We start from the raw sequence: 18509 nt of genomic DNA, 5'->3' as shown, positions 1-18509 counted from the left end.
ATTACTAAATTACCCCTTATATTTGTTTCCTTATATCCAGAAATGACTTATCAAAAATGAATTTTCTAAATTACCCCTTATATTTGGCTTTTCCCACCCCATAAGCTAATCCAAACACTTTTTTTAAAAACTCCTTTTTAAAAACTCCTTTTCTCAAAAGTCCTTTTCCCAAAAGTCCTTTTTAACTCTAATAAGCTTAGCCAAACATGCCCTTAATATATGTTTCCGTATGTGTTCTTCTAGGGTTCGCTAATTTCTCATTCAAGCCCTAATTTGTTGCAAAACTACTTAAACTAATGTAAATTAAAGTGAATCTTTCGATACAACAGTTTTGTGATATTACTGTGAATCTTTTGAATGTGTAAGGTAATTTGGTTTTACCTAAAAGCATAAGTGCACATCATTTGTTAAACACAGTGATTTTCTTATTTATCTTGTTGGTGCTTCTTTGTGTGTTTATGTAACTTCATTATATTTCAATGAAAGTAAGACCAAAGTAATATTGTCATTTATATATCATGTAGTTAGTTTCCTCAGTTGGTAAAGTGGGTCGGTTGGCTAACTGGTCACATGGGTAAAGTTTTATACGGGTCCAAATGGATTGGAATTATTGTTATTTTAATAATACAGTCTGCTCTCTGTCAAAATTCAAATATATAAAGCAACTTGTCCATTTAGGACGAGTTTTTTTTATCCCCTTTAACATGTTTCCTTTCTAGCCAAGTTGTAAAATTTCACCTATTCGACGCCTCTAATATCACAAACACATCCTTATTTCACATTCCTTATATTGCTGTATACAATCATGCATTTTTTTTATATATATTCTGTAGGATAATTCACAGCAAGGTCAATGGAAGAGTCAACTAAGGGAAGAGAAAGCCTAAAAGCTATGCGAATGGAAGCTTCACAGGAGGATGCAACTTATAATAATGACCATTCAGCTGTTAGTCTCTCAAACCCGTTACTTGAATCCACAACTAACTCTGAAACTAAGGTGCAGACGACTTCTCAAAGCTTTAATTATTACACCAACCCAATGGCTGCATATTCTGGGAACAAGCATAGTAGCCAGGTCAGCCCTCAGATATAACAGAATTATTCATCCACTGATCCCAGTAATACCATATTACCATATTGTTATCACATAATTTTGAATTTCTTGTGTATGTTAGTTCATTAGTGCTGTCTTTATATTTTTAATTTCTCTTTTTGAACGTTAAATTTTACCTCTTGACATGACTTATTGTGGATTAAACAGATAATTATTGAATCTGTGCTTAGTTAATTGACCTTTTAAGAGGATTGGACTTGACTACTTGAGGCACATAACTTCTAATACTGTCACGAAACAAGTATGAAGAAATTAAAATTGATGCTCTGTTTCTATAGGGTAGCAATATGAATATCAAATGGTTGATCATGTTGGGCGAACCTAAACGGGTCGGTTTTATCCACATCTTAGTTAAAATGTATTATTACAGCAATATTCTTTATTTCTGAGTGACTGATTTAGGAGGGTTTATGCATTTCAATTACACTTTGGACAACTTTTAGTTTTGTTTGACCCGTTTCCTTTTAAGTTTCATGCCATTAAAAAACATTATTTTACTCATTTGTAACTGAAATTTACCCAATAATAAGTAAATAGGTTGAATTGCCACTTCTGATACAACAGTAGTTTAATTTTTTTTATATTCATTTTTCTTTTATCTTTGGCATGCATTAAATTGCCATTCTTATTAATTTACATAATTATTTTTTGGTTCAACAGGTTTGCAGACCAATGAAACGTTTCCCTCACCTTTCCTTCAACCCCATATAAACCACTCGCCAAATGCGCAAATGCAACAACCACAGGGATCCTATGCAAGTTCTAATCATGCTTATTCATCTAACCCACCACAAAGTAGCTCTTTAACCTACCCGAGTTGGAGGAGCAATAGTCCTCACTCTAGAGGTTACTCTGCCCCAAAAGGTGTCGGTTTTCTTAGCCCGCAAACCCACTTCACCAGTGGTTCAGGACAAGGCAGCTACCCTAGTCCTGGCTCTAGTCCCCATTTCACCAACCGCCCAGTGGTTCAGGACGAGGTTACCCTAGCCCTGGACCCAACTTCAGAAATAGTCCCCATTTTGCCAACAGCCCAGGTCATGGTCCAGGACGCGGCTACCTTAGTCCTGGACCCAACTTCAGGAATAGCCTCAACCATGGCTCGGGTCAAGGAGGGTACCCTAGCTCAGGTCCAAGTTCCGGGAGAGGGAGAGGCGGTGGGCCTGGATAGGGTGGAGGGCGAGGACGGGGCCATAATCATGTATCTGCAGAAGACCGGCTCGATCGTTTCTACAATAAGTCAATGGTGGAAAGACCCTTGGAAGTTTCTAGAACCTGTAATTTGGAAGTCACTCAAAAAGCAGTGGTTTCCACCTGTTAATGCGAAAAAACCTCGAGTTTCAGAATCTCCAAGAATGTCTAGTTCACAACCTAGCCTTGCTGAAATCTTGGTTGCGTCTTTAAATGAAGTTACAGACGATAAACCCAACGCAGAATGATAGGGTTCAAGCTAGATATCCATAGGCTTGATTGTTACTCTTTTAGCATGAATCGCCCACAGATTAGTGTCCAACAATGTATGCTTCAGCAGGCTCCTGGAGGGCAGCTATAGCAGAGCGCCGAAATCATAGATGTGTTTTGAAATCCTGAGCGATTTCTCTCATGAGCCTCTGGAACGGAAGTTCTCTGATCAAAAGGTCAGTACTCGTACTCTTCTGATACTTCCTGATCTCTGAATCTGTGTGGCTTCTTTACTCCTCTGGTGGTTGATATCACTTCTTTTTTAAATAGTATACTCATATGTGATATGTGTACCTACCCTGTTGCATATAAAGTTTTAGGTGAATCTTTCTATACTACCATTTTGTAATATTACTGTGAGTCTATGTTGTCAAAAGCGCAAAAAGCACGCGCCCGGGCGCAGCGAGGCGTGCTTATTGCGCCTGATGGTAGCCTAGGCGCAAAAACGGGAGTTTTTTTGAAAAAACGGTGCTGAGGCGCAAAAAGCTCGCGCCTAGCCGCAAAAAACGTTGTTGAGGCGCAGGAAAAAAGGTAAAACAACACAAATAACCATTAAAAACGAAACCGAGTGCGTGCAAAAACTGCCTCACGCGGGCCCGGGTTTTCGGAGCTGGCTCGTGTGGGCACGCACGAGTTAAACCAAATTCCAGCTCAGAAATTCATTTTTGCACCCCCCCCCCCCGCCCCCCGTGCGCGGGCAGGACTTGTGGTAAAACATGTCATAAAGCTACAATGGAGTAGTAAAGGCTTTACCTTATAAACAACCACTCACTTTGTTCCCACACCAAAGTGGGACAAAGTATTTACCACCTTTTGAGATTTTCATTCACACACCCAAAACTTACAACATATAAGTCCTAAACTTTTGCTACCAACTATTAGCTACATGATCTTAAATGGCATATATAATAGTTTTTTTTATTTTATATGTGGAATCTTATTTATTTTCAAAGCATAACATATTTTCTTATATTTTTTTTTCTCTATGTGCGCTTTTCTTAAAAAAACCCACGCTTTTTTTGCGCCTTGCGCCTAGGCTCCGGGTGAGGCCGATGCGCCTCGCCTGCGCCTTGCGTCTTTGACAACATAGCTGTGAATACCGAAAATATTGGTGTTAATGCCGTAACACATGAGTACCAGGTTTGAATGTGTAAGGTAATTTGGGTTTATCTGAAACATATATAAGTGCCCATGTTATGACTAAAGACGGTGATTTTCTTATTTTTCTTGTTCGTGATGAATACTTTGTGAAAAAATAGCAATATGTCTACTACCATTCTTCATCTCACGTCGAACACCTAGTATGCTAACATCTTCATAGAGGGCTTTTCATCACCTTTCTTTTAGCGAATTCCGTTCAAGTTTAAATGTTCAACTTCCGCTCGTTCATAGATCGAATTTGAACACTTGGTAAAATGATTGAACAGACCAAAGTAACACCATTGGTTTCACAATGTTTTGTTATCCGCTTTTAGAATAGGCTGGTTTGAGATTAAATTAAATTCAGATATTTTTTTGAATGCGATATTATCACTTTTAGTGTTATTAACTTTCTAAAGCTGTTTTGTTTATTTTTCAGCTTACAGATTGCAATAAGTTAATTTAGGATGATGCATGCATTTAAATAGACATTTGGCTACTCTCAGCCCTTTCATCTTTTTAGTACAATTAGATTAAATACAACACTAATCATTCATTTATAAGTAATCGGGTCGAATTTGCCACCTCTAGCTATTACTGAGTTTCAATTGCTGAGTTGTCACATATGGTTTAATAGATTGTTATTGTATTGCATGCTGATCTTTTATGGTGAACTATGAAGCTTACTTTTCTTGTGGTAATTTTACACTATAAGAAGAATTCACACCTCGATCTGAAAATATTGAAACTATACACCTCTTTTTGGATGCGTTTCGAAATGCTTATGTTAGAAGTTGTAAAATTTAGATACTTAAATGTTAGGCAAGCCCTGTTTATTTATGAAACTAATAGGTAAAATGACCAAAACTGACATTTAACATTTTGGGAAGAACTCAGGTTTTGTGAAATGAGTGTACTTGATCATATATTTGATTTTAGTTTCATTCTGTCTAAATTAAGCCGAAACCTTTTGAACCATTTGCATCGTGCGGGTTCCTTCTAGTGTATTATTATACAACGCCTTAATAATTTGTTTGTCCTATGTTACATTTCTAATATCGCTATATTTTACATGACCACTCACTCTCTGTTCGATTAGGTTAAACCAGGAGCTGTTTGTGTGTATAGGGATCCAGATGGGGAAAACGGTTAAGTAATTAGTCAACATCCGATCAAAAACAGGGTACTCTGTTTTGGTCATCGAAGCAGCCGGCTTCGGCAGGACCCACATCAGCGCCGCCTTGAAACGACTGTGTTTTAGGGTTAGATAATTTTAACGATTATTACAATTCTACCCTCAAAAGGGCTCGTCAACAATTTTTTGAAAAAAGTGGGATTTTTATTGCTGGTTTTGTTAGTATTCTTGAAGTCTGTAAAAATGCAAACCCACAGCCTGCAATTGTTTGGGCCTCTTCTAGTTCTGTCAGAAAAAGACCGAACAGATCAACCCCATCCGCAAGCCTATACGCTGCAACGAAAAAAGCGGGTGAAGAAATCTCGCATATGTATAATAATATTTACGGGTTGTCGCTAACGGGTTTAAGGTTCTTTACGGTTTATGGACCGTGGGGTAGACCGGAGATGGCTTACTTTTCCTTCCCTAAAGATATCTTGAAAGGAAAACCGATTCCCATTTTTGAGTCGAGTAATCATGGGATCGTTGCGCGTGATTTTACGTATATTGATGATATTGAAAGCGTTGTTTAGGTGCGTTAGACAATGCTGAAAAGAGTACAGGAAGTGGTGGGAAGAAAAAAGGGGCTGCACAGTTTAGAATTTTTAATTCAGGGAATACTATGCCTGTTCCTGTTTCGGATCTTGCAAGTATTTTAGAGAAGTTGTTGAAAGTGAAAGCGAAATGGTGATGTCCCGTTTACTCGTGCCAATATTAGTTTGGCGGAAAGGGAGTTTGGGTATAAACAAACGACGGATCTTCAAATGGGGTTGAATAAGTTTGTTAGATGGTATGAGAAGTATTATGGTTCGGGAAATAAAGGTGATCATTGAGGCAAAAAGTGGTAAACTTGTTCTTGAGTTCTTATTCATTTTGATATATATACTCAGCATGATTCTTTTGTTAATTTTGTACTTTTTGAAAACAACTTATATTGTTTTCAACTGTTGCTATATGATGTTGATCTCAAACTCGTGCAAATGTAATTTTTATGTAGCATTATTATTGTAGGATTGTTGACTAACAAAGAAAGTTTATGTAGTTGGACTTGTATGGCTTCTAAGAAAGAGGTATTAATTAAAAAATGTTTTTCGTTTTCAGCTTCTAATTTGAGTAATTTCTATTTATTTTGAAATTTTACTTGTCAATTAAAAATTATATCAAGATAGAAGGTAAACGGGCAACAAGCTACACGAATATCCCTTTTTGAATAGAAAAACCAAGTCTTTTAAAAACTACATTACTAAATCGAATGTTTCAATACATAATGTAAAGCTAGTCACAAATCACAATTGAAATTCAAGACGATATCCTAGCTATGCAAGGTTCTACGACTTGCAAATTTCCTCTGAAGTTTGCACACATAAGTTCATGCACCGAATTCACTCTCAACTACTTGACACAATAATCTATGGGGTCGAGTGATAATAAATTCAATGCGGATCATGTTTTTGTTATCTTGTTGAGATGTACAAAATTGACAAGTGACAGTTACGTATAACATCTTCTCAACCGATTGTCTTCGTCAAATGATAGGCTAACACGTGATATCTCTTCTTCATTAGCGAGACTTCATCGATCTTCACTAGAGGTAACTTGTTTCAGTGGTAAGTTCCTTTAATATTCATCAGATGGTAACTTGACATCATAGGCTAGTTCCATAATCCTCATTAGTGGTAACTCGCCATTAGAGGCAAAATTCCATTAATTCTTCATTGGTTATAAGTTCCAATAAAAGGTATGTAACTTGGACCATGAACGACAAGTGCCACCAGGCGCAACCTGTAACCGCTCCAAGGGTTCCTTGAAATTAACAGCCTAAAAACAACGAATAAATATCTAGTTAAAAAATCAATCCCTTTTTTACAAACAGTCGAAATTAGTTAAAACTGCTAAAATTGGGGAAAACCTTGAGTTCAAAATTGGGTGCCGAGAGTCAGAAAACCCGCCTATAGCATTTGTCCATTCATGTGGCTCGTTGAGGCGTTTGTGTCCATTATTTATCCCTGTATAACTTCAAACATAATGAAAGTTATGCCCTTTTTAGCTTGAACCATTTTCCAGTCCACTTCCGTGTGTCTAGTTGCACCAAATACGAGTATGCTAGATCATGGATCAACTCTGTATCACCATCAATGTGAAGAGTAAGCATTTGCACTTTTGTTTTTTATTCACCTTGAAAATGAAACTTAACTAAATAGAAACAAAGATCTTCATCTGCACATACGCAGATTCTTGAGCCGAACAAATTCTTTGTCCTGCTTGTGTTTCTGCATCAAAACAGTAAATTATGTCAAAATCGTAAACAAACAATATACATTTTATGATAATCTAGATACTTTTGCTTTGGTCATATGACAGGACTTGAAGGTTGACTGGTAAACCGGACCACATAAAATTTTACATATCAAGGGTTTAGTTACATGATCTGAATGAGAAAGAAATGATCGATATGGGTTGTGTTTTACTAACCTGCAAAGCTGTAAACTTAAAGGAGCTTTCTGGATGAAAGCAACAATGTGATGAAACCATCTTCTGGTTCAAACTCATCAAACTTAACCCTTGCGTATGGCTGATATGGTACGGTATCTCCTTTCTTCACCTCATAACCAACAGATACATCATCACACCGGAAAGCATACATAAATATGGCATCTGATGGTATTGTTTCCACCTAAACATTTCATCTTAGTAAACAAGAGCATATGAAAATTGCAACATTTTAATTACCTCACTTTTATCTTTATAGGATATAAAGATACCCAAAGTGTATTTTTTTAAAAATAAGATCCTTGAAATTATTTTAATAAAAATATTAGACTATCTTTGAAATATTACTTCTTTTGTTGAGACCCTAACTATTAAAAATAATTATAATTTATAATTTTTAGACAAAAAGAGCTTTGGGTCGGCCTAACATGTACGAGACTCTCCTGTAAGTCGAAGTATTAGAAATTGCTAAATATCTGAAATAGCATACCACTGGAACTGCATGATAGTCTTGATAGTTCCGTTGAAATCTGCATGAAGATTTTGCATTTTTTCACAGCGTTTGCAAATTCTACAACATTTGTGGCATGGTTTCTCAGTTTTGTTGTTTCTTTGATTTCTGTTGCAACCTTATCTTGAATCTCAGGATGTTTGAAGCATGTAAGTGAACCAAGTTAACACAGTAGACGTAGTGCCCTTTCCAACAATTACGATGTGTCTTGGATCTGTTTTGTTGATTTGAAGAAACCTTGATAGATTTTCTTCTTTCTTTAACTGCAATTTTAAAAATTCAAGGGTCAAACAACACTCTTTGATGTTAGAAAACTAGGGGTTTAAAAAGGTGAAACTCTTTCAATGCGACCCAAACCGACTTGTATCAAATATTTTAATTCATAACCGGCTTACGACTGAACCGATTTTGACTCAAAACGGTTTTAACCAAACCGAGCTGGTTTTGCTAAACACCCAAATGAACACTATGAATTATGTTGGGCTAAATAACATTCCTTAATTGTAAACAAGTTGGGCTTCCAACATTAAAACAGGCCCAAACTAGAAAGAAACCAGTAGCCAAAACATTGAAAATAAATAATTAGAGGTTTGGCGATGTTAATTGTTACCTGACAGGTCGCCGGAAAAGCTGTGATGGCTTTATAAATCCGATATGATGTGTGAAGATGGTGGTACGATGTCTCCGGTGATTTGGTATTGACGACAGGAAATCTGTTTCCAGTGACTACAGAGAAAGAAGAAGAAGGTAAGGGTTATTTATTTAAAACAACGTCTAGCAATAATTATTAACTGATATTTAATAAACATGTATGTACCTTTATTTCAATTAGTCTTCAATTGTCGATGCAGGGGATATGAGAAATGAGTGGCCAGTAGTGGGAGCCTCTTCCTTCACACCTTTCTTTCAATTTTGGGCAATTACCTATTATCAAACTCAAAAGTGAAGGTAACAGCATCTCTGGTAGATCGTTCACCTTTGGGCAGCTGAAAATGGCCAGATGTTGAAGGGATGTGAGGTGTTGGAGTCCGGTTGAAAGTGATTCCAGATTATCAAATCCAGTTATGTCCAGAGATGTAAGAGAAGAAGGGAAAAGGTGGGACAACTGACTAAAATTCCTCACATGGGGTTCACCATATAACGTTAGGTCAACTAGGGAAGTTGGAAAATTCAGATCCCCCCACTCTGATATGGGCTTCTTCTTCAACCCTTCTAGTTCAAGGGAACACAATTTGGGAGGCCAATGCACACAATGAATGGAAACATCAATGCCTGGACACCTTCTGATTTTCAGATCTTTTAACAAGGAGAGATTCTTTAGCTCAGGTAATGACACCAGACGTTTACAATCACTAATTGACAAAAAGGCGAGATTTGATAGTTCAGGTAATGACTCCAGACTTTCACATGTCCAAATTGACAAACTGGTGAGGTTTGAAAGCTCGGGTAATGACTCAAGATTTTCACATTTACCAATTTCCAAACGGGTGAGGTTTGATAGCTGAAGCTCTGGAAGTGACACGATATGTGGACAACTTTCTATATACAGGCTGGTGAGGTGAGTGGAGTTACTCAATTCACTGATTGATCTTAGATTTTCCCATTTATCAATATATAGGGTTTCAAGCATTGGCATGCTTGTGTTGTTGATTTTTCCCTCAAGTTTATCACAATTGACTATACGAAGTGATTTGAGCTTATTCCCTCCTTTTGGGAGGTAGACATCTGTAATAACTGAACAATCAAGAATTAGCAAAATCTCAATGCTATTTGGACAGCATAAACGCTTTATGCTACTACAAGCATTTACATACAAACTTCTAAGAGATAACAGGCCGGAGCTGCTCCCAAAATTGCCATCCTCCTCTTTCTCTTCTAAACTTACCAAACCTGAACAATACTGTAATCTCAATTCCTTTAATCTCACAAGAAGCTTACTTGCCTCTGTTTCTGATTCCCACAAGTATTTTATTTCATTACATCCCCTGATACTTAATTCTTCAACTTCCTTAAGATACCTTATAACTCCTCTCCACACCTTATATGTAAGCCCTAAGATAGAAATTATTCTCAACTTAGTGACTGAAGAAGCTACCTGAACCAGACTTCTCAACACACCATCACCACATCTGTCAATTTTAAGAACCTTGAGTGAAGGCAGTGCTTGAAGTGAGACATTAATCAATTTTGGACAACTGATTATAGAAAGCTCTTTAAGGCATGTAAACACTGCTGCTGAACCCTCATTTATAGTTGACCACCCCTCCCAAATAGACATATCTTGAAATATTAGAACTTCAAGTGAGCGGAAGGCATTAACATCATTTCCGGTTAACTCCAAACCTATGATTTTAACCTCATCCATGCCTTGAATCTGCAACCTCTTAAGTGAAGGGAGCAACCCAAATGGGGGTAGAGATGTGCATCTTTTACAACCACGTATTGACACATTAACCAACTCATGAAAAGAGCAATCACCAACCCAATTTGAAATTTGTGTTCCCCCGTATGACACGACTGAAAGCGTTTTCAACGTATGACTATTAGGTTTCAGCTCATTGAGAACTTCCTCTTCATGTGTATCCATTCGTGAGCCATCAAACACATCAACCCATTGCAGCTTTAATCCAGTAATTTTTTTTAGAGATAAATTCGCCTCCCGTGCATGCTTTGCGCTTTGCACTTTGTGCAATCCCTCAAGGGAAACTTTCCCATGGAGATTTGTTAATCCCTTGAGCTCATTTATTGCAAAGCCATCATCTCCTTCAATGATGATCCTGGTGAGAGTCTGAAGGCTTCCCAACTCACCAATCCCGAATGGCAGCTTCTCCAAAAGCGGAGTATCCCTTGTATCAAAATGTAGCAACTTTTTAAGCTTCGAGAAGCTTTCAGGCAACTTAGTCAAACTTTTGCAACCAAAAACAATCAATGTCTGTAAATTATAAAGATTGCCAATGTTCTCCGGTAACGCTTTGATTCTAGTTCTAGATAAATTAAGATACCGCAAGTGCTTCAAACCACCGATGAACTCTGGTACCTCAGTTATTCGAAAACGACTCAAAGAAAGAACCCTTAACAATGTTAAGCTAGGAAGTAAGTCAACCAGAATCTTATTAGATAAGAAAAAGTTGCCCCAAATTTGATCCACATCAATAGATACCGCTAAAAGTGTTCTCAAGCTTTTGGCACCTTTGAAAGCCTCAAACTTATGGTAACCTACATACTTCTCGCGAGAAAATGACATATGGCGATACTTTGCCAAATCATCAGTGCCTATCTTCGTATGGTTGTCAAACCTTAGAAAAAATTCTTCGGCAACAAGCATGGCCAAGTCATTCATCAGATCATGCATGATAAACAGTGATTTATCATTAGGTGCATGTTGGAAAAATGACCTTGATAACAATATTTCAAAATATTCCTGGCCCAAGCGTTCCGGTGACTTGGTTGCATTTGATGGGCTTAAAAACCCTTCCGCCATCCACAATAATACCAACTCTTCCTTGTCAAACAAATAGTCCTTTGGGAACAAGGAGCAGTACGCAAACAACTGCTTCAAATCTGCAGAAAGATCGTGGTAGCTAAGCCTGAGAGCTGGAACAATCTTATCACTATTTTCCAAATTCCATATCTCACTGTTCAACACGTCTTCCCAGTCTTCTACATTTGTTCTCGTCCCCAATAGCCTTCCAATTGCCTTCAAAGCCAAAGGCAAACCAGCACACTTTTTCACAATGCCTTCGCCATGTGGTTTAAGTGTTGTGTGTGAATTGAAGTTCTCTACGCCTAAAGCATGTAGAGCAAATAAAGATAGAGCATCTTCATGTGACAAACTCTTAAGGGAGTCTAGATGACCAAAATGTAGGTTTTTGAGCAGTTCCACCTTACGAGTTGTCATGATTATCCTACTTCCAGGGGCACATGAATGAAATGGGCGCACTAGGTTTTCCCAATCGTTTTCGTTTTCATGCCACACATCATCGAGTACTAGTAGAAATCGTTTGTTTTTAAGCTGATTTGTAAGAGCCATATGAAGCTGATTTAAATTTTCAAAATTCTTGTTTTCATTAGAAACATCTTGAAACATGGTTTTGCTTATCTTAAAGACATCAAAATCATCAGAAACACAAATCCATACGTGGAGTTCAAAGTGACTCTGCACCTTAGTATGGTTATACAAAATTCTAGCCAGAGTGGTTTTTCCTACCCCACCCATACCAACTATGGGTACAATGCTAAAATTTTCCTTAGATGACCCATCATCCCCTAACAACTTGTTCAACAATTTCTCTTTCTCAACTTCTCTTCCAATAACACTAGATCCATCTGGCAAAGAGGTTTCGTTTCTTCTACTAGTGTTTTTTGGCTTTTCATCAATCTTAAGCAAACCTAGATCCGTTTTTCGTTTTTCTAGATTTTCTAAGTCTCTGTTAATACTATCTAACTTGGGAGACAGCCTATGAGTTAGTGAGAAATTTGTGCAGCATGATGGGATGAGCTTTCTTACCATGCTGGTGGATGCTGCAGGTTCCTGCTGCAGGGTGAGCTCACGACGCATAGCTTCAGTCGCCACGTCGTCGAGTACGTCGTCGATATCGTAAGCCAAATGTTGGAGAGCATTCAGCCATTCTTTGACAGATTTATGGGTAACCTCCTTCTGAGAGGCATCGGTAAGCAGATCTTGGATCCTGGAGAGTGTCTTGTTCAACTCCTTCAGCTCGTTGTAAATGCCATGAGCACGAGCAATTCGCTTGAAGGCTTCATCGGTCATCTTCTTAACAAGAACTTTGAGGAGTTCATTTGCAAGAGTTTCAGCCATGGTTTATAGTGATTACTTTAACTGGGAGCTGTGTGTGTGTGTGTGTGTAATAGCTAGGGATCTGAATGAATTGATGAGTGCACAGATCAAACAACGATTGAAACTGTTGTTTATAGTGAATTCTGCAAATTTTTGGTCAAACTTTTATCTTTTTATTTTTTTTAATCTTATTGTGCATCTTCTGGCTGGCAGCCATTAGAGAGGGAGTAGGTAGTCATTAAAAAAAAACCACTTGTGTATTTAATTACTTAATATTTGATGGATCAAATTTTTGTTCCCAGATTAAACAATCAAATATTTATGGATTCAACCACATTTTTTTTTTATTATGAAAAATGTTAAAATCTTCCTAATAAGATTCGCTTTAGTGTTTGACAACAAAGGCGAGCCCATTTTGCTCATAATCCATCTAGCTTTAATCCGAACCAAATTAACACTTTATAAAACAGCCCGTTTTAACCAGAAACAAATTTGACCCCTAACTTTTAACTGACCCGACAGTTTTACCACATAGATGCATGCATGAATATTAGTATGTATCTATGTTTAAAACTTGTTTTTAATAGAAAAGTGGTTAGATCCTAATAAAATGTTTACATGGTACAGAAATATATACTTTTATGAAATCCATTGGGAACTTTAGTGATTAAAAAACAGGACATAAACGTCATACTATTTAAGGGTTTGCTTAAAATAATAACTTGCTTTTAGCGAATCCAAGGGGTGCATAATTGAATAAGCAAACAAATTTGGTTTTCCTATGGATGATGACGCGCGGGGGGGGGGGGGGGGGGGGTAGTGCACGGTCCTCCCAACCGCCGGAGTGATCTCACTCCGGGAGCCACTACCCGACCAAGCTAGCTCCACGGTGACTTCCCCATGCCGAGTTCTTACCCTGGGCGACATATGCCACTCCCAAGATTCCCAAGACTGACGTGGATTGGTCTTAAAAGAATTCCTTAGTTTGACCATTGACCGGGGTTGATTGGTGTAACATGTCACATGTTGAGGCACTCTTTAGAATATAGAGAGTGAAGAGGCATGGAACAGTGGTGTTATTCGACATGTGGCTGCCAGGTCGGTCGGTACAAGTAAAAAAAGTGGCGTGGTGCAAAAAGGAGTGTGAGCAGCGTGGTTAGTGGTGTTTTTTAATAAAAAACAAGAACCAATCAAAACCGACCAAAATCCACCAAACAATGAAAAGGCCACAATTCCACTTAAGATGATGCTTTTTAATACCTTGTAAAACGGATCGGTCAGGTCGGACGGGTAACAGGTCGAAACTGGTTTTTGAGAAAATAGGTAAAGGCCAAACCAGGTCAGTTCTAAAGATATCTAATTTGGTTGGGTCAACCTTTTCGGTTTAATCACAAACTACACCATTGTTAAATACAAAATTTAGATTCATAAAAATGAATGCAAGTAAAATGCACATTAACTTTTATAGGTCATCATGACCTACACGCAACTAGGTGGAATGATTGTTGATGCATTTTTGTGTCTGTCACTAGTCTTGTAATTTACGATGTATTTTGTACGGTCTTTTATCGTTTATCGAGTCTGTATTTGCCGTCGACCAAGTCGGATATCCTCCTATCCGCTTGTGTCCGACTTGTTTGTCTCCTTTTGGTTTATAATGCTCTATGAACAATGCATGTTGCATGTAAAGGGTAGTTCTGTCATTGTAGGTGTTTATTTGTTAACTGTTGTTTGCTGTCTGTTTGCAGCAAACAACTGAACTATTGCAGCCTTCGACGAAACAGGATGTTTCGTCGAACACAGGACGACGAAACAGGCTCTTGTCCATTTCACTGTGTTTCGTCGTGGTCTGCGATGAAACAAACTTGTTTCGTCGGACTTTGGGCTTCTTCAGGCCCAAGTATATGGACCCTTGTGTTTCGTCGGCCCACTTTGTGTTTCGCCGATCTCTCTGGCCCAGGCTGCTATAAATAGACACCCTCTGTTTCGTTTAGAACTCAGAGATGAGAGAATACCCTTAAAGTTACTCTGTCAAATTGTGTGTGTATCAGTTTGATCTTGTTCTCATCCGTTTAATCAATAGAGTGTGTATCATTGGTTAAACTTTGCTCTTATATAATTGTGTTTGATTTGGCATAGTTACAGGGATTCCGCACTCGTAACATTGTTTGTTATAAACAAGGATTAGGTTGTTGTTATCGATCCTCCGATTTCAGGACCTAGAAGTGGTATCAGAGCTCCGGCTCTTATCCTTGTTTAAAATCAAACATAGTTCGGTTTTTATCAAGTGTTATCTGAAATTGTCATCTTCAAACATTCAAGTTTTCTGAAAAATTCTCTGAAAAATCTGTAGTTCTTGCTTGTTTTGCTAAAAGTTTTGTTAAAAACCTTGTTAGTAATTGTTCACGTGTTAAACCGGGGTTTTTGGTGAAAGATTGTGCAAAACTTGTTGTTCGAAAATTTTTCCGGTGATCGGAAAATTCATATTTCTGGGTCTTGGTCTTCATATGTTCAAGTATCATTCAAGTGTTCTTGAATAATAGTTGAATTTAAATTAGAAGGTTAAAAACAGAAAAGAATTAAAAACTCTAGGTTGGTAGTCTAACCATGGTTTGAGTTGACAAAAGTCGTGTACTTTGTCTGTTTGAGGATAAGGTTTCACCTACCTCACCAACTCTCTTGTTACCTTTTTCAACGAAACAGACCAACGGCAAATCAAACAATCGACGAAACAAAAACGTTTCGCCGATAACAATCTGCGACGAAACACATTGGGTTTCGTCATAGGTGATTTTGACGAAACGAAATCTGTTTCGTGGGAAAGTGTTTCGTCGTGTGTGGTGTCATTTTTAAACAGAAGGTTTGCAAAGCTGTCTTAACATTGTGTTTTCAAGTACTTGATCAGGTATTCAACTTGTATACATTAAAGATGAGTTGCACAAGTCCGTGGGACTGGAGTACGGACCCACGACCAGGTCAAAATACGAATCAGACCTCTATGGCCTCATACTTAGCAAACTCCATACCTCAATAACAACCTTCCATAAGTGCAAGTCAATGGGCCTTGGTATCAAATCAAAATTAAAGCATTCAAAATCTCTTGCTTAGCGAGAGTGAGACGGGTAGCAACAATCGCCCGCCAAAGTTAAATCACATGAATGACTATCCATCATGGAAGGGACGTTTCCATACCTACATTCAAGGGCAAAGCACCGAACTTTGGACGTGTTTCATTAAAGCAGCTAACCCTGCCCTTGAAGTTCAGCAGGTTATGCTAATATGCTTGAAGATGATAAGAAAGCCTATGACTTGGAGAAAAAGGCGCTTGCGATTCTTACACAAGCGCTTCACAAAGAAATCTATCATCAATTTGGATATTGTAAGACCACGAAAAGCTTATGGGATGCATTGGTAGCGAGAGGAGAAGGGAATGCAGCTTCTAGGAAGACACGCCATGATTTGTTAAAGAAAGAGTTTGAATCATTTCAGTTCTTGGAAAATGAAACCCTAAATGATATGACTTCTCGTTTCTATCATTTGATTAGTGAAATGAGTTCTTATAATGTTAATGCAACCCATCAGGAAATGATTGCTCGGTTTGCGGATGCTCTACCTACTAAGTGGAGTCCATTCATTGAACTTCTGAAACATACGGGTGCACTGGATGCAGCCAATGCCAGTCTCTATGAATTCATTCAGAAGTTGGAGCACAAGAACGAAGAGGAAATTCGGAAGGCTAAAAGAATTGCAGCTGCACCTCCTCAAAACACAGAAATGTATTTGCCTGGTTTTGGTCCTTCAGCTAGTTCTAGTTCCGTTCAGCAACCGAAGCTTCAAACGGCGTTTGTATCCAATACAAACTCTTCTCCGTTTCCACAATTCAATCAAGCCCAACCACAACCACAGTGGGATCAAAGTGCTTATCTTTCACAATCCATTCCTCCACCTCAAGTTACCACTACTCAACCACAGTTCGATCAAAGTGCCTATCTTTCATAATCAATACCCACACCTCAAGCCCAACCACAACAACAACAAGCTCATTATACCAACAATCCTCCACCCCTAAACCCTAACACGGTCAGAGTTGATACTTCAAACCTCTCACAAGTTAGCATTGAAGTAGCAAAGGAGCATATGGAACTCAATAATACAATGGTCAGTGCTTACTGCGGGTTGGTCGCAGGTCAAATTGGAAACATCAATATGACCAATGAAGATTATCAACAAACCGACCGGGATGAAATGGAGTTAATGGATATCAAATGGGCATTTGCAAGTGCAGTTAGAAGGGCAAAGAACTTCATGGCTCGAACCGAAAGAACCTCATTGGAAGGCAAAAAGGATACAAAGTACGGGTTTGATATAAATGCAGTCACATGCTTTAATTGTGGCGAAGAGGGGCACTTCAAACGTGAGTGCACCCGACCAACCAAACAAGGCAATCAGAACCCATTCAGAAATCAGACGAGTACTTCCAATGTCAATGCCCATCAAGAGAATCGTGAAAGGAGAATGGTAGCAGTGAATAACAATCAGAACCAGTCTGGACCATCAAATCCCAATCGAGCATTGACTGTCCAAGCTGACGAAGGGTGTGACTGGTCTGTACAATTTGGGGAGGGCGATCAAGGAGGAGGAACAACGTGTTATGCAAAGATCATTAATCACATCAAGCACGTTCACAAGGAGGAATTTTATGAAAGTGACGACAGTTCGGGTTATACCAGGAGTTCTGATGAAGAAAGTTCTATTTCGGGAGATTATCACTCTAATTCTGATGTGAAGGAAGAAGCAAGTTTTGATGTTGAAGACTTATTAAATGAAGCTGAGGAGTTGAAAAGTCAGAAATCAGTTCTGATCAAGAAGGCTGCTGTTGCATCTAAGGAAATGGAGAAGTTCTTCTCTGAAGATGCATCTTTTTCTTTTCATACTGCCTTTATGGCAAATGTCTCGGCCTCTACGAGTCAGGTAAATTCTGAAACTCTTGCTCCTAGTGTTTGTAAATCTTGTGCAGATATGAAGTTTGAATCCGAAAAACTTCATAGTCATAATCAAAGTTTGGTTATTGAATTGTCTAAGTGCAAGGAGGCAAATATGGCTTTAGTTCGAAACGAAAAGGAATTTAAATCTGTAATTGAAACCTTAAAGAAAAGCGTTTCCGAAGTTAACAAAGTGGTTTATCATAAACAAGTTAGCATAAATGATTACATTAATATTGTTGAGGAAACCAAAAAGGAACTAGCCATTGCCAAATGCGAGCATGATGCTATCAAGCAAAAATTGGAAACTTATTCTAACTCCCGATTTGTGCTTGATTACATCATTGATGTTCAACAACTGAAAGAAAACAAGAAAGGCGTAGGGTATGAGAAATGTCTGCCCCCTTTAAGACATAATTATACTCATATGCCTGATGAAGAGGATATGCCACGGTATGAACCCAGTGTGCCTCTTGATTATGAGGAATTTTCTACTGGCCTAGGGTTCAAACCGGACAGTTCTTCAAGTACATCATCTCAACAACCAGAAACCTCAACATCTACGAAACAAAGTCCTCCAATCATTGAGGACTATGAGTCGTCAGATGATGAATCAGAATCAGATATTAGTGATCAGGATATATCACTTGACAAGATGAAAGGAGTAGAAATTCCACTTGAAAATCATATTCTTTGTAATCCTGATACTCCTGCTGTTCAACCTGTTGTCAAACAAGTGATAAATCCTGTCAAGAATGACAAGACATCTGTGTCTACCATTAAGAGCAGTAATGTGTTGTACACTATGGTTGGTGATTCTAGAATCTATTCAGATCACGATT

General features: G+C 38.2%; 2 protein-coding genes, 1 long non-coding RNA gene and 1 pseudogene across 3 annotated transcripts; 2 read left to right on the top strand and 2 right to left on the bottom strand.

Annotated features, from left to right (window-relative positions):
* The first annotated feature begins 1777 nt into the window (after positions 1-1777).
* Positions 1778-4895, top strand: LOC110866145. The gene is made up of 2 exons (XM_035981759.1): positions 1778-2748; positions 4812-4895. Exon 1 carries the CDS (start codon positions 1846-1848, stop codon positions 2548-2550), a length of 705 nt encoding a protein of 234 aa, XP_035837652.1. The 5' UTR covers positions 1778-1845; the 3' UTR covers positions 2551-2748; positions 4812-4895.
* On the top strand, positions 4379-5986 carry LOC118485941 (annotated as a pseudogene).
* A 111-nt stretch (positions 5987-6097) lies between these two features.
* LOC118485560 lies at positions 6098-9005 on the bottom strand. The gene is made up of 7 exons (XR_004876640.1): positions 8705-9005; positions 8498-8613; positions 7805-8150; positions 7359-7560; positions 7081-7156; positions 6796-7007; positions 6098-6704 (listed from the first exon to the last, which is right to left on the bottom strand). It is a non-coding gene; the product is annotated as an uncharacterized LOC118485560 (long non-coding RNA).
* A 30-nt stretch (positions 9006-9035) lies between these two features.
* Positions 9036-12792, bottom strand: LOC110900667 (putative disease resistance RPP13-like protein 1). The gene is made up of 2 exons (XM_035982481.1): positions 9168-12792; positions 9036-9099 (listed from the first exon to the last, which is right to left on the bottom strand). The coding sequence occupies exons 1-2, from the start codon at positions 12704-12706 to the stop codon at positions 9036-9038; spliced, it is 3603 nt and encodes a 1200-aa protein (XP_035838374.1). The 5' UTR covers positions 12707-12792.
* Positions 12793-18509: the final 5717 nt, after the last annotated feature.

This window comes from Helianthus annuus, chromosome 13 (genome assembly GCF_002127325.2).
Source record: "Helianthus annuus cultivar XRQ/B chromosome 13, HanXRQr2.0-SUNRISE, whole genome shotgun sequence".
In the NCBI taxonomy this organism is placed as follows: domain Eukaryota; kingdom Viridiplantae; phylum Streptophyta; class Magnoliopsida; order Asterales; family Asteraceae; genus Helianthus; species Helianthus annuus.
This window is presented reverse-complemented; position numbering and strand designations above follow the sequence as displayed.

What these genes read in the sequence shown, in the direction of transcription:
- LOC110900667 (XM_035982481.1), bottom strand. Translation starts at nt 12,706, where the DNA reads ATGGCTGAAACTCTTGCAAATGAACTCCTCAAAGTTCTTGTTAAGAAG. An exon ending in AAAGATCTGAAAATCAGAAG is followed by an intron (nt 9,100 to 9,167) that starts GTGTCCAGGCAT and finishes CCCTTGAACTAG; the next exon opens with AAGGGTTGAAGAAGAAGCCC.
- LOC110866145 (XM_035981759.1), top strand. Translation starts at nt 1,846, where the DNA reads ATGCAACAACCACAGGGATCCTATGCAAGTTCTAATCATGCTTATTCA.